The 16,739-nt window shown below is 41.7% G+C and overlaps 1 protein-coding gene across 1 annotated transcript in view; it reads right to left on the reverse strand.

Moving 5' to 3' along the window:
- The window catches only part of COL24A1 (collagen type XXIV alpha 1 chain), a 166,671-nt gene that overhangs the window by 50,244 nt on the left and 99,688 nt on the right, over positions 1-16,739 (reverse strand). Inside the window, exons 21-25 of the mRNA XM_072126722.1 lie at positions 16,478-16,531; positions 15,441-15,485; positions 10,977-11,030; positions 9,205-9,249; positions 2,806-2,859 (exon numbers count right to left, since the gene is read on the reverse strand). Coding sequence (XP_071982823.1) covers positions 2,806-2,859; positions 9,205-9,249; positions 10,977-11,030; positions 15,441-15,485; positions 16,478-16,531 — 252 coding nt within the window. The remainder of the gene's footprint in view (positions 1-2,805; positions 2,860-9,204; positions 9,250-10,976; positions 11,031-15,440; positions 15,486-16,477; positions 16,532-16,739) is intronic.

Below are 16,739 nucleotides of genomic sequence, written 5' to 3' on the forward strand. Positions count from 1 at the left end.
AAGCGACGCATCGTGCACTGGCATAGGATATAAGTCCAGCGGTTAACTTGAGGGGGTGAGGAAACGGTTGCAACTGGGCCTAAGAGGTTTAGGGGGCCCTTAAGCTGTCCCTTATGAGAAGACTAGTACTATAATCTATACATTATAGTCAGGGGCCAGGGACAGATTTTGCACTGGAGCCCTGAGCCTGCTTCTGTTCACTTCCAAAATTCCTGGGGATGTATAATAAGACTTAGAATTCCTACAATCCTGAACATTATGTTTCCATAATGTCTCAGTGACTTACATAATGACACCACTTTACAACAATTTATGTCTTAGAGAGATAATAGCTCTGCAGAGTTTATGTAGCAGCTGCCTCCTCTGTGCAAAAATCAGAGCAAAAATAACAATAAATCCTTATCTGCCTCTTCAAAGACATCATTATCACAAAGATGCTCCATGGAATTCCACTTAGAATATTACTTTAAAGGCTTTAAAATATAATGTATTGCAATGTATAGGGAATGTAATACATAAAACTGAATGTATGTGTGTGTGTGTATGTATGTATGTCCACTAAAAGAATCTGTACCGTCCCGTTTACAATCACCAAATTTTTGCACAGTTGTTGCCTATGACCCAGTTGCCCATAGAAACTCATCAGAGATCAGCTGTATTTTTATAAACAGCTGTGCAAAAATGAAACTTGAGCTCTGAAAGACTGCCCGCGACAGACAGTCAGTAACTGAGACTGCCGGCGACACACATACAGTCACTGAGACTGCTGGAGACAGACAGACAGTCACTGGAAGAGACTGCCGGCAACAGACAGTCAGTAACTGAAAGAGACTGCGGGCGACAGACAGACAGTGAATCAAAGAGACTGCCGGCGACAGACAATCAGTCACTGAAAGAGACTGCCGGCATCTTAGACAGTCTATAGATACAAATAAAAATTTTTTATTGCCAACCCATTCTATTTTGTTGTAGCTAAGAGCAGTTATTTACTATCTCGGACAACGCCGGGAGCCACAGCAAGTAGATAATAAAATGTTATTTGCAATTGTGCTTTTTATATATTAAAATATTTAAAATATTTAAATTATTATCCTATTCAGTAATATATATACAATTTATAACTTTGCTTCATAGACTGGGACAGAGCCAGCGGAGACATCTCATTATTATGATAGAACAGCCATATTGTACTGCTTCAGCCTTATATAAAGATATAAGAAGGATAGTTTGCCTCTGTATGTCACTTTCCCCTGAATTTGCAGAATTACCCCTCCCTTAGCACCCTCCCCCCACACCACCTTCTCTAATCTCACACAGTGGGAGGAGGTAGTGTTTCTGCACAGTGTAATAGTCTGTGAAGCTATAGCACGAAGGGGCTCTAGTAACGCCCCCTCAGAGCCCTCTTGGCTAATTAGCATAATTTTAAAAGTTGCACAATCGTGATCCATGGATCTATGAGTAAGTGCCCCGGGTTTATCATGATGGATTTTGATTGTAGATTTCCTTCAAGTAAAAATGTATCTCACAGCAGTAGCTGGTGAGTTATCAGCCAGTCCTTTGGTTGTGGCGGCACCAAAATTACCCATAAAAAACTTAATAATATAAGGCTCTTAATAAGCTTCTTATAGTGATTTTCGAGAAAATTCTATTTCTCATATTTATGCAAATTAGCCTCTTAGTGCACTGAGGGCCGAGCTACGGAGCTATGCTAGTGCACCTGCCAATTGTAATGTGAATAGGCATTGCTGGCTCTGTGAAAAAAGGAAAGCTGGTGCATCTTCAGGCATTGCCCCGCCTTTAATGCACTGAGAAGCTCATTTGCATAACTATGATAAACAAAATTTTCTCTAATATGACAAATCTCTGAGAAATGGGGAAGGTATGTTTGTAAATCTTATAATCTGCTTTGTACAAAGCCAGGGGTGGATTAAGATTGCCATGGGCTCTGGGTTGTATGAATATTATAGCCCCTACAAGTCTGGAATCACTTCCTACATCTGGTACTAGAATCAGATTCTTGGGGTATTGAGGATGTGTCCCTTCTGCTGCTTTAAAGGGGTTGTCCACTTTCAGCAAATAATTGATATTATTTGTGTAATGAGAGGTTTCAATTTTCCAATATACTTTCTGTATCAATTCCTCATGGTTTTCTAGATCTCTGCTTGCTTTACTTCTATAGAAAGCTTCTATGTTTACTTCCAGTGGATAGAATCTGTGATGTGATGGACATGCAGGTGCACAAGTCCGTTATCATCACACAACCCCCTGATACTAGTGGCTTGTGCACCTGCATGTCCATCACATCAACGTAGACAGATTCTATCCACTGGAAGTAAATAGAGAAGCTTTCTATAGCATGACAGCAAGCAGAGGTCTAGAAAACCACGAGGAATTGATACAGAAAGTATATTGAAACATTGCATAACTCATTTCATTACACAAATAATATCAGTTATTTACAGTTATTTTACATCTGCAGTTTCAGGACCTTTGGAGGACCTGCAACGGTCCTGAAATGGATCTTGGGCACATGTGTATTGAGTGCAGGAACAGATGTAAGAGGATTTCATGGGTGAAGTTCCTTCTCAGCATCAAATGTGGTGGGGGGTTTTGGTGGCCATGGACCCCCTAGAAGGCTTAAGGCCTGGGCTACTGCCCAAACCGCCTATATTGTGATCCACTACTGTACATAGCTGCTTGTGGGGTGATTTGGGAGCTGACACCTTTAGCTATATGCACTTTTTCTATTTAAACCCCTCCCATCCTTACATTAAAGCTTTTCCATAAAACTTTCTACCAATTTACCTTTTCTCCAGGATCTCCAGGTGGTCCGGATTCTCCAGGCAACCCCTCGGGCCCCTACAGGTTAAAAAAAAATCAACATAATAAACATAATCAGAATATTCCTCCAACGACAGCCATAACATCTTACAGGAAATGAACCAGACACAACACAATCTAAATCACAACTCAGAACAACGCTTAACAAAGCGGATTTTTTTTATTTTTGGTAAAAAAAAAAACACAAAAAACAAAACCAGATTCCTTTTTCCTAAACCAAATCCAAACGTAAATCCTCAGTGAATCCTCAATTACAGTTCTACAAATCCTCCTAGACCTGATGTAGTCTCAGCTCTGACTGTGATGAGGTTGACCATAGTCGTGATCGGTGAACTGCTGTTACCGGGGGCGCAAAGTGAGGGGGTGCAAAGTGTGTGGTCGCAACCGGGCCCGAGAGGTTTAGGGGGCCCATAACGGTGTCACTTTCCCATATGAGAAGACTATTACTATAAACCATACATTATAGTCGGGGGCCTGGCACAGACTTCGCACTGGGGCCCATCAGCTTCTAGTTGCGCCACCGGCTGTTACCCCGTTTTTTTTTTTCAGAGACCCAACTAGAGGTGAGGGCAGGTAACATTTCGTCAAATAACGATGATTTACAGCGTCTTTTCCCTGATATAACCGGTTAGCTCTGTTTCCAAAATCTAGCTCGACAGCAGCAGCTTCTGTGTCCTGGTGTAATATAAGAATGCGGCATTGTACATGACTCATAGCTCCAATAATTCATCCCAGCTTCCGTCATCTGTTTTCATTCACAAATTGTCTTCAAATAACTCAACTTCCAGATTTTTTTCGGTTTCCGAAAAAATTCTCACCAGATCTCACATATTTCTGCTGCTTCACGAAAACTAACATTATGCAGGAAGTTTTTTTTCTCATTAATAGTCTGCAAATGTCATAAATGACATGAATATTGTTACTTTCTATCCGGCGCAAATCAAAAGTGGAGGTGTAACTTGATGTTTTGGGGGATCTAATGCCAAATCTGTAGCAATGTAACTTGCCTATTGGTGGGGGCCTTGTTTTTTGGGACACTTGTGTTCCGTTGTACCCCAAATGAATGGGTTGAACATGGTCACTGGTGCTCTATTCACACTCTATTTGATGGAAGTGGTAGTACTGCGCTCGTCCACCTCTGTCAGCGCTATAAAGATGAATAGAGAAGCAGGCGGGGTTCATTTGGGGGCTATAACGTACCCTCCGTCTCATGATCCCACCACTGGGACACCCACTGATCAGCAAGTTCACTGCAATCCGGTGGAAAACCTGATGTTGCTGGACAACCCCTTTAACTTTGTTTACCTGTGGCCTCATCCACGTGACCATTTTGTAGACGAAAAAAAACAGCCTCCGCTACTTTTTATTTGCGTCTAAGACACAGACCCATTGACTTTCATGTATCATAGTCGTATTTCTCAATGCTGTGAAGGTAAAAAATAGAATGTGTCCTATTCTTTGACATTTTGCAGCATGGCCTCTCCATAGAAGTCATGTGTGGGTATGGCTTGCTTACAGTGACCACACAGGCTGTTTTTCCAGCCACAAAAGCAAGTCCACAAAATGCATATGGTTGTTTGTGTGAGAACTATGCTCTTTAGGGTAAGAACATGAGAACTTAGGGCAAGTACATGAGAACTTAGGGCAAGTACATGAGAACTTAGGGCAAGAACATTAAAACTTAGGGCAAGAACATTAAAACTTAGGGCAAGAACATTAAAACTTAGGGCAAGAACATTAAAACTTAGGGCAAGAACATTAAAACTTAGGGCAAGGACATGAGAACTTAGGGCAAGGACATGAGAACTTAGGGCAAGGACATGAGAACTTAGGGCAAGGACATGAGAACTTAGGGCAAGGACATGAGAACTTAGGGCAAGGACATGAGAACTTAGGGCAAGGACATGAGAACTTAGGGCAAGGACATGAGAACTTAGGGCAAGGACATGAGAACTTAGGGCAAGGACATGAGAACTTAGGGCAAGGACATGAGAACTTAGGGCAAGAACATTAAAACTTAGGGCAAGAACATGAGAACTTAGGACAAGGACATGAGAACTTAGGGCAAGGACATGAGAACTTAGGGCAAGGACATGAGAACTTAGGGCAAGGACATGAGAACTTAGGGCAAGAACATGAGAACTTAGGGCAAGAACATGAGAACTTAGGGCAAGAACATGAGAACTTAGGGCAAGAACATGAGAACTTAGGGCAAGAACATGAGAACTTAGGGCAAGAACATGAGAACTTAGGGCAAGAACATGAGAACTTAGGGCAAGAACATGAGAACTTAGGGCAAGAACATGAGAACTTAGGGCAAGAACATGAGAACTTAGGGCAAGGACATGAGAACTTAGGGCAAGAACATGAGAACTTAGGGCAAGTACATGAGAACTTAGGGCAAGTACATGAGAACTTAGGGCAAGTACATGAGAACTTAGGGCAAGAACACGAGAACTTAGGGCAAGAACACGAGAACTTAGGGTAAGAACACGAGAACTTAGGGCAAGAACACGAGAACTTAGGGCAAGGACATGAGAACTTAGGGCAAGGACATGAGAACTTAGGGCAAGGACATGAGAACTTAGGGCAAGAACATTAAAACTTAGGGCAAGAACATGAGAACTTAGGACAAGGACATGAGAACTTAGGGCAAGGACATGAGAACTTAGGGCAAGGACATGAGAACTTAGGGCAAGGACATGAGAACTTAGGGCAAGAACATGAGAACTTAGGGCAAGAACATGAGAACTTAGGGCAAGAACATGAGAACTTAGGGCAAGAACATGAGAACTTAGGGCAAGAACATGAGAACTTAGGGCAAGAACACGAGAACTTAGGGTAAGAACACGAGAACTTAGGGCAAGAACACGAGAACTTAGGGCAAGGACATGAGAACTTAGGGCAAGGACATGAGAACTTAGGGCAAGGACATGAGAACTTAGGGCAAGGACATGAGAACTTAGGGCATGAACATGAGAACTTAGGGCAAGTACATGAGAACTTAGGGCAATTACATGAGAACTTAGGGCAAGAACATGAGAACTTAGGGCAAGAACATGAGAACTTAGGGCAAGAACATGAGAACTTAGGGCAAGAACATGAGAACTTAGGGCAAGAACATGAGAACTTAGGGCAAGGACATGAGAACTTAGGGCATGAACATGAGAACTTAGGGCATGAACATGAGAACTTAGGGCAAGTACATGAGAACTTAGGGCAATTACATGAGAACTTAGGGCAATTACATGAGAACTTAGGGCAATTACATGAGAACTTAGGGCAAGTACATGAGAACTTAGGGCAAGAACATGAGAACTTAGGGCAAGAACACGAGAACTTAGGGCAAGAACACGAGAACTTAGGGCAAGAACACGAGAACTTAGGGCAAGAACACGAGAACTTAGGGCAAGGACATGAGAACTTAGGGTAAGGACATGAGAACTTATGGTAAGAACATGAGAATTTCGGGTAAGTACTCCTCCCTAAACCCCTCCATCATCACTGTGACCTCTATATGGGTGTTTATATACTTGTGTCCTTCAGGCCCTGCAAAAGTAATTTCTTTCCCACAAGGTCCTTCATGACTATTTCCTATGGATATTGGGTGGTCATGTCAAGCTGTAGAAAATGAAGGATAACTTAAACAAATATATTTACATAAGGAAATTTTAGGTCTGAAGTTTCCATGCTGCAAAACCCAATGGTCCATAGATCCTATCACTTGTGTAGAAATGATTCGACCTCTGTCTAAGTTTTCCATATGACACAAAGATCCATCTGTCACTGCTGGCAGCCAGGCTGTACAATAGTGATGAGTACCATAAACCAAGCATATTGGAATTGGGGCACTTAAATCTACGGTGGATTATTAAATAAAATCTACCATTTGTTTTTATGCATTGTGAACCAAACATACCTTGAGAATGCTGTAGGGACACTGAGGCAGAAACATATCTTGTTTATTCCCTGAGCCAAGTGGGTTTTGCTCAAAAAACAATGATAAAATTCAGGACCTTGGGAAAGCTGGGTGAAGGCTGCATAAACATATTACACAGAGCTTCCTGAACAGTCCAGACAGGACTAATCAACCTGAGCTGCATGATTCATACTCAGCAGCTGGGGGATGGTGCAGTGATTGATTACTTCTGCCTGTCAGGGACAACACAGTGATGACATATTCTAGGCTAATGCTGGGAAGGAAAAGGCTAGAGCAGAGCATAATTAGGGAAAGAAGAGAAGGGCTGAGCAGCCACAGGAAGACAATGTCAAACTATCATAATTTTTAAATAGTTTTTTGAGCAAAACCACTCGGTTCAGGGATTAAACAAGATATGTTTCTGCATCAGTGTCGCTACAGCATTCTCAAAGTATGTTTGGATCATAATGCTTAAAAACAAATGGTAGATTTTCTTTAAATGAGGAAGATGAGGAAGAGGAAGGAACAAAAGCTAAAGACAATACACATGTATTTTGTAATAATAATGCAGCGATGTGGGAAGAGGAGCTGCAAAAACATCTAGTCACTCGCTTTCAGCACTTTTTATGTTAAAATATCACATCATCATCAAGGCACATGGAAGGATTATTTTACTCGTAATTTTAGGTAAGTTTACAAAATAATAGTAAAATACACGTGCATCATCTCCTTCCTGTCTGCCATAAAGCTTCCCCTATAGGTTCTCCATAGGGGACCTGCCATAACACATCTCCTGGATCTCTCTCCAGCCCTTATTATTAATCTGATATGGCTTTCCATACTTACACACTGATCAAAGTCTTTGTGATAACTTTAGCATACCTAAAATAAAAACAGGAACGTGGCAGACTGCCACCTCTTATGGGCCCCGGCTCGAAATATTATTTGAAGTGAGGAAGCCCCCCCCCCTCCTTGCCGACACATTCTGTACAGATGATACAGGTGATGACTGGATCTAATTTCCTAATTGTCATGGTATGGACTATATCTACGTTAAGTCCTTTAGTATCTGTTGTGGATACTTTCATATTAAGAATATACTGTATGTATCTGGTTATAAAATCTTTTTTATAACCAATAAAAATGGTTTCTTCAAATCTGGCTCATGCCAATAAATACTGTAGTACCAGGCACAACCTGCGGGCAAGGGTGGTGACGTCCCCATATAAATAGACAAACTTGTAACGTGCTGCTGAAGTTCCAAAATATCGACTTATAATAAGGGACGTGAACCACTAGATCCTTATTCTGCAGCTGAGACCTGTAGTGCCTGTAGACCAGCAAAGGACATGTAGTACCACGTTGTGCCTTAGAGAGGCGCTATTACAAAGTTTTTTTTTCTGGTTGCCCCTTGTTATGTGGCTGAATTTCCAGCTAAATGCGTAACATGCTCTTGACAGTCCACAGCATAATGGTGCAGATTTACTTACCCGGCCCATTCGCGATCCAGCGGCGCGTTCTCTGAACAGGATTCGGGTGCGGACGGGATTTATGAAGGTAATTCCTCCGCCGTCCAGGTGGCGCTGCTGCACTGAAAATCATCTGAACGCACCGGAATACACCGAGCTGGACCAGGAGAAGGTAAGCGCTTCCAAAGCGACACATTTTTGGTTTTTAAATGCGGCGGTTTTTCTGAATATGTCGGGTTTTCGTTCGGCCACGCCCCCCGATTTCCGTCGTGTGCATGCCAGCGCTGATGCGCCACAATCCGATCGCATGCGCCAAAATCCCGGGGCAATTCAGGTACAATCGGCGCAAATCGGAAATATTCGGGTAACACGTCGGGAAAATGCGAATCGGGTCCTTAGTAAATGACCCCCAATATGTTAAAGGTATTAAGTTACAATGGACCAGGAAACATCACTGTTTATGGAAAATATGGTATCCTGAGAACATTGTATCTCAAGGGACTCTGTCTTACTTACTTGATATTCTGTGCACATGAAACTTTGTGCTATAAAAGTTAAAATATATTTAAATATTCACAATTTTTTCATTAAAATATTAAATACAAATTATTTACACTCTGACTAATACAGGCGGTCCCCTACTTAAGAACATCCAACTTACAGACGACCCCTAGTTACAAACGACCTCTGGATGTTGGTAATTTCCTGTACTTTAGTCCTAGGCTACAATAATCAGCTGTAACAGTTATCACAGGGGTCTGTAATGAAGCTTTAGTGTTAATCCTGGTTCTTATGACAACCCAAAACTTTTTAAATCCAATTGTCACAGAGACCAAAAAAATTTTGTCTGGTGTTACACTTAAAATATACAATTCCGACTTACATACAAATTCAACTTAAGAATAAACCTACAGACCCTTTCTTGTATGTAACCCGGGGACTGCCTGTATTATAATGAAATAATATATAACTTACCGCTTCACCAATTTTCCCAATGTTTCCTATATCGCCGACTTCACCCTGATTAACGGAGAAATGCTATTGTTAGATAGATCATTCTATTTAAAGTTTAAATCTACTTCATAGCAACACAGGTAAATGATACAATTCTGGTTGCTCAAAATCACCAGTAGGTGGAGCTGTTTAAAAGGGAATCCATCAGGAAGAAAATTCTATCTGTTTAAAAGGTAACAGAGCTGGGAGCAGATACAGTAAAATATATATTATTTTAGACCTTTTCTTATTCTTTGTTTAGAAGTCTGATGAGTGGCCCATTAAGTCCATAATTTTACAGAGTCCATAATTAGCAGGGAATAAATGTAATAAACAACAATTTATACTTTTCCACAAAACTTTATCAATCTACTCAACTCATAACTTCTGTGACATGCTGCCTGCTTATAATACAATCTACTCAGCTCATCCTGCTATATAACATGCTGCCTGCAGATAGGACACTATGTACAATCTGTTTAGCTCCGCCTGCTCTATAACATGTTGCCTGCAGATAGGACACTATGTACAATCTGTTCAGCTCCTCCTGCTCTATAACATGCTGCCTGCAGATAGGACACTATGTACAATCTGCTCAGCTCCTCCTGCTATATAACATGCTGCCTGCAGATAGGACACTGTGTACAATCTGCTCAGCTCCTCCTGCTATATAACATGCTGCCTGCAGATAGGACACTATGTACAATCTGCTCAGCTCCTCCTGCTATATAACAGGCTGCCTGCAGATAGGACACTGTGTACAATCTGCTCAGCTCATCCTGCTCTACAACATGCTGCCTGCAGATAGGACACTTTGTACAATCTGCTCAGCTCCGCCTGCTCTATAACATGCTGCCTGCAGATAGGACACTTTGTACAATCTGCTCAGCTCCTCCTGCTCTATAACATGCTGCCTGCAGATAGGACACTATGTACAATCTGTTTAGCTCCGCCTGCTCTATAACATGTTGCCTGCAGATAGGACACTATGTACAATCTTTTCAGCTCCTCCTGCTTTATAACATGCTGCCTGCAGATAGGACACTATGTACAATCTGCTCAGCTCCTCCTGCTCTAACATGCTGCCTGCAGATAGGACACAATATCCAATATGCTCAGCTCCTCCTGCTCAATAACATGCTGCCTGCAGATAGGACACAATGTACAATCTACTCAACTCCTTCTCTATAACATGCAGATAGGACACTGTACAATATGCTCAGCTTCACCTGCACTGTAAAAAGCTGCCCACATATTGTACATTGTGTCCTATCTGCTCAGCTCCTTCTGCTCTATAAGATGCTGCCAGCAGAGATAGAGCGATCCTCTTTCAGAATGAACTTGTATGTTTCATATTATGTTCAATGCACTTAAAACGTGGTAACTATGTAAATGCTTACTCTCCATGGTATCACACATTCACATGAGAAATTAAGTGAAAAAGTTAAATTAAAAAGTGAAAAGCAATTCTCCCATTCTCCAGCCTCGGCTGTCTCGCTTACAGGACCTTACAAAGAGACTTTGTGCAGTTCATTTCAGTAGTTTTCTATTAATTAAAGACAAAAGCTCTTAATTCCTCTGAAGCATTGGCCAGCCATAAACTTCTCCTGACATAACAGCCAAGAAGCGCTGAGGAGGAGGAAGCCATTACATGTCCCAGATGGTGATCTCATCCTGAATATGTCTCAGACCGTCTAAGTACAAGTTCATGGAAGAAGAAGCTGCAGTGTCCTGGTAACCAATAAATAAATCACCTTTAAGCCTTCTGGTCCTGGTTCTCCGGCGTATCCTTTACGGCCTGGTCTTCCCTGACAATAAATTAGGAAATAAAAAAGAGGTTTTTGGTAAATGACCTTATTACCCTTTATGGTTACTATTTTTTCAACCAGTTTTGTACAAGTACAAGTGACGACAAGAAACTTTATATTGTATCAGTTGTATCAGGGGAAAACTCTTCTTTCTCCTCTTACTTTGGCTCTTACTATCCCCCTCTTTTCCTTTCTAAACTGCTTATCAATTTCTGAGAAAACCCTCTTACAAACAAGTCAGAAGGGAGTCAGATTCTGTAGAGACTCTATGGAGAGGGGAGGAACATTTTTGGGATAGAACTAATTTTTGGTCTCCTGGTTTAACATTGTAATCTCTCACGGCTATTTAACTGTATTATTGGTGATATGGGCAGGATTAGGACCTGCACTAAATATTCACGGCAAGGCCGTCCGTCCATGACAGAATTCTGTCGTAATTTGCTCTAAAAACCTGCATCAGATTTCTAAAGGGTTTTAGACAATTTTCTTATGACTAGTCAGAAAAAAGGGGCGTGGCTTATAAAAAGGTGGATTGGCCAAAATTTTTAGTGCGCCAAAGAAAATGCTGAGCCAACAGAATTTTGTCTTAGTTTTCGGGCGTAAAGAAAGTCAACTAATAGGAGGTGACAAGTACAACTAGATATTCTTAGGCCTCATACACATGGCCATTGGGGGAAGTATATACGGCAACTTATATACGGCAGATATACGTCCCCCATAGGCCGACAAAGGGCGTGCGCCGCCGTATGGAGCGGTACAGTGCCGCACGTGTGTGGCACCGTACCGTTCCGTAGCCGTGAAAAGATAGGACACGTCCTATCTTTTCTCGGCATATGGCGCCGTGCGCAATGTTCCTCTACGGAGAGGGGCGGGGGTGAGCAGTGCTCACCCTCTCCTCCCCTTCCCAGCGCCAATGTGTTTCTGCCGTGCTACTGTACGGTGGGCACACGTCAGTGTGAATTCAGCCTTATGCTACGCCAGATTTATCTCTCATCTCTGCACTGTCTTACCTTAGGACACTTTTCATAAATTTGCCCCCAAGTGCTCATCGCACCGTGATTGTGCACATTCGACCTCAAAGTGGGGCTGTGCCTCATTGCCCCCAAATGTGGTGTGCATGAGGCCTAATAGTGTTTTACTTCTTTAGGACCAGACACAGTGGGAGACATTTATTATACCTTGTACGACTTTTGGTTTGTTTTCCGAAGCAAAAGGCAATTTCCAAGATTGGGTGTGACTGGGCAGGCAGAGGGATGTGACATGGATGTCCATTCCTCCGCCTGTCGTATTTACTATAGTCACCTCTGGAAAAATTGATGGAAACTACATCTGAAATCTCAGGCAGAAGACACCTTCGGATTTACCAGGAAATTAAGACCCCTTCATATGCACTTTTTGTTTCTTTTAATACCTCTAACTTTTTTTATATTTTTAGGGGGCTTTGGGGGTAACTTTTTCCAGGAGGGTTTCTCATAAGATTATTTTTGTGTTCATAGTTTGAGTTTTAAAAGAAATTTTAGGCTTAAAAGTTAAAAGCTAAAATATTTTTTTTCTCTTGTTTTTTTTTCTTCTCGTTTTGGAGTAATTGGGTGTCGTCTAGCAATTTGTGGGCATATTATTTTGGAATTAGGTATTTTAATGCTTTTTTAAATTCATTTGTTTAATTTTTTTGCACATTTTTCTTGGTTTCCCAGTGCTTGGCAGAAGTGCTTTTATAAACCTGTGCCAATGTCTGAATAGGGGCAAGGTGAGACTAGTAAACATGGATACAGCTCTGTTTGCTTCATAGCATCATGGCTGAAAAACCCCTTTATCATGACTCACATTGAGATCTTCTCAGTGATGACTATTTTGGTTTTTGTTTGGCACCATCATCAAGGGTCAAACTACCCAGCAATTTGTAAGTCCCAACTGACAATGTAATGGGGGGATGCAGCCAGGGGGGTTCGAGCATTCAAAAAAGCAATACTATAGTAACCAAGATTCCAAACAAGCCGGTAAAGTTGTGGTTGCTTTAGGAGATGCTGAACTTGCATTAGACCACAAAACATCTATGGGTAGGTTTGGATGGGGGGGGGGGGGGGGGCTAACATCTACAGTGAACCAATTTCTTTTGCCCATCAGCCTAAAGACATTAGTGTATTTTGGCTGAAGGGACTGGCATGTGGTTGAATGTGCGCCAGTCATGTGACCCTCACCCGCTGTGATCCCCTTGTTCTTCAGCCAGCAGCACCCAAGACATGGGATTTATGTTTATGCTCCTAGGCGATGGTATTTTACAATTGTCTGAGCAGTGAATGGCCTTTGTGCATCCTAGACACTTTATTTATAAGGTCTGGTAAACAAGTTGGACATTTTTAGTTCAAGATCAGATTTTCATACCCAATGATAATTCCTAGAAGAGTTCCAGAGGATCTGCATATTATAACAGACCATAACATGGGTCACTGTGAGAACATGTGCAATGCACAATTGTAATATCTATGTAGCATACACAGTATTCACTTGTTTTCACTGTTGCTTTTTGTAAGTGGTAGAAATTATTGGAAAATATAGTTTTGAAAATTTTGCAAAAGTAAAATACCCAAGGAATTCACAAAAATTCCAATCCAATCCAAATTAAAAGACAGGGGCAGCTAGAGACAACAAAGTTGGTCACATAATCCTTTCATTAAGCAGTTAAAGGAAATCTACCATCACAACAAACCAGGGACATTACTCATAGATCCAGGAACCGTGACCGTGGTAATCTTCTTATATTTGTTATCCATGGCCTCCTCCCTTTAACTTCTACAATTATGCTAATGAAAGGGAATTGTTACCCAAAACAGTGGGAGGGAGTAATGCTCCTGCTCAGTATAACAGCCTGTGAAGCTACAGCACAAAGTGACTTTGGTAACGCCCTTCTGCCTCATTAGCATAATTCTAAAAGTGTATTTTAGAAAAAAGGAGGCCAAGGATAACACATATAAGGAGATTACCACAGTCATTGGGGCTGATTTACTTACCCGGTCCGTTCGCGATCCAGCGGCGCGTTCTCTGCGCTGGATTCGGGTCCGGCCGGGATTCATCAAGGTAGTTCCTCCGACGTCCACCAGGTGGCGCTGCTGCTGTTCCCTGAAATGCACTGAAGTTCACGATCCTATCCTGGATGAAGGTGAGTGCAAGCTCCGCGACACAATTTCTTTTTTTAAATGCGGCGGTTTTTCCGAAACCGTTGGGTTTTCGTTCGGCCACGCCCCCTGATTTCTGTCGCATGCATGCCGGTGCCGATGTGCCACAATCCGATCGCGTGCGCCAAAATCCCGGGGCAATTCAGGGGAAATCGGTGCAAATCGGAAATATTCGGGTAACACGTCGGGAAAACGCGAATCGGGCCCATAGTAAATGACCCCCATTGTGTCTGGATCTATGAGTAAGTGTCCCTGGTTTATCATGGTGGATTTTAATGGTAAATTACATCTAAAGGAGTTTTCTAGTGTTAAAGAATTGATAACTCCTCCATAAATAGGACATTCATATCAAATTGGTTGTGGACCAATACACAGCACCCCCACAGATCAGTTGCTCTCAGCAAATGATAAACAGAGAATAATACAGAGATCCGTTAGCGCCATTCTTTGTGTAGTGGCCAGATCAGGATACTGCAGATCGGCTCCTATTCATGCTATGTTTATAAGCTGCTGAGAACAGCTGATCCGTGGGGCGCGTTCGGTGTTGAACCAGCTACTCCAATATATTATAACCTCCTTATATATTTTTATGTTTTTATTGCTCGAGGTCCAGAAAATAATACAAAATTCACAGAATCGGAGGAGGTAATTTATGCGGCTCTGATGGTTGATAAAAGCTTTGATCTATATTTATATGTTATCTCATCCTGCGTTTCCACGAAAATCTTAAGGGATAAGAACTGCTCTACAGGAAGGACATGTGGTCCTCGTACAAGAAAGTATAAGCACTTAGGAAAGCGAGCGTGGGCTGCACATAAACAGAAAGCAGCGGAGAGCAGAAAATGACTACCACATAACTAATAAGGCATTTAGTGATATGGAAACAACTGGGGGAGATTTATCAGAAGTGTCTGAGAGCAGAACTGTTATAGTTGCTCATAGCAACCAATCAGAGATCAGCTTTCATTTAATAAACAGCTGTGGGAAAATGAAAGCTGAGCTCTGATTGGTTGCCATAACAGTTCTGCTCTCAGACTCTTCTGATAAATCTTCCCCACATCTTGAGTAAATCTTAGGATGTGAGGATAGTTGGCTTGTGTGTTTAGGACTGTTGGTCCATATTTGCGATGGTATCACAAGTTTTCTTGCAATAAAAGTTATATTATATGTAGAAAATTCTTCTTTGTGGTGTAAAAGCAAAGGTGAAATACGGCACAATTGGGTTCAATAAACTTACAATTGGTCCAAGACCACCGGGAGGTCCTAGGGGTCCTTCATCTCCCTGCAAAATATTAACACAAAGAACTGAATAATTCATATTAAGGTGTTAAATTTTTTTAATCACCTCCATCAACTTTTTGAGTTTGAAATTTTTACCCCCCTTACAGGTGACACTCCACTCGTTCTGAAGTAGTTAAACAATGTTTTTCTTTGGTCTCTCAAGAAACTAATGTTATTGTTTTCCCGATACTAGTCAGATGGGTGGGGCCAGGCCATCTCTCCAGCCTAGGACCACCCACCTGACTGTGGGAAGACTAAATAGCACATTGGGTACTGAAACAGTCATAGTACTATGCAGGGATGGATAAAGACTGCCATGGCCCCTGGACTGTATGACTATTATAGCCCCTACAAGTCTGGAATCACTTCCTACATATGGTACTAGGATCAGCTTTTTGGGGAATGAAAGATGTTTCCTTTGTGCCTGGTTTCAAATTGCGGTTCCAGGACCTTTGGAGGACCTTCAAAGGTCCTGAAATGGTTCTTGTGTATATGTGTATTGAAGGCAGGAACAGATGTATAAGGATTTCATGAAGGTCCTTCTCAAATAAAATTGGACCCAGGGCTACTGTCCAAACTCTCTATGTTGTAATCCACTAGTGGTACTATGCTAATTAGCCTCCTACTGTAGGAATGGTCATTCTTGGTGTGAGTCTGGCTCCACCCATATGTCTGTAGAGATCTAAAAGCATTGAGTCTGATTACTTGGGCATGGTGAGCACTAGAGAGACAATGCTACCAATGCTGTAGCCAGGATTATCCTGGCAGTCTATATGTCCAACTATTGAAACTCGCTCTGACTTTGGGTTTCTGATGAACACACATCAGGTCAAAGTATTTGCCCCTCCCTAAATTACCCTTTTTGCCATACACCTAGTAAAGGTAGGTAGTTATAATATAACATGTGTCAAGTACAGATTAAATATTATTCTAAACCACTCCAGACATTAAAACTGTACAAAAAGTTTTTTTTCAGGAAGCAGGTGGACTTACCTCTACACCTTTTGGACCTTGGGGACCTGGAGGACCTCTGTCTCCAATCAGACCCTAGAAAAGAAATACTCATTACCATTTACATCGCAGTTGTGAAAAGAGTTGGCAAATGTCAGGTACTTTATTACGGCTTTGGAAATGTGCCATGGAAAATACACCTATTTTGGCAGGAATCTGCGGAAGGTGTAAATGAGAGTGCAAACACATAGTACACATACATGCATTATACATACACACATAGGTCTGGTGTAACTACACTCTT

Source organism: Engystomops pustulosus, chromosome 10 (genome assembly GCF_040894005.1).
Source record: "Engystomops pustulosus chromosome 10, aEngPut4.maternal, whole genome shotgun sequence".
Classification (NCBI taxonomy): domain Eukaryota; kingdom Metazoa; phylum Chordata; class Amphibia; order Anura; family Leptodactylidae; genus Engystomops; species Engystomops pustulosus.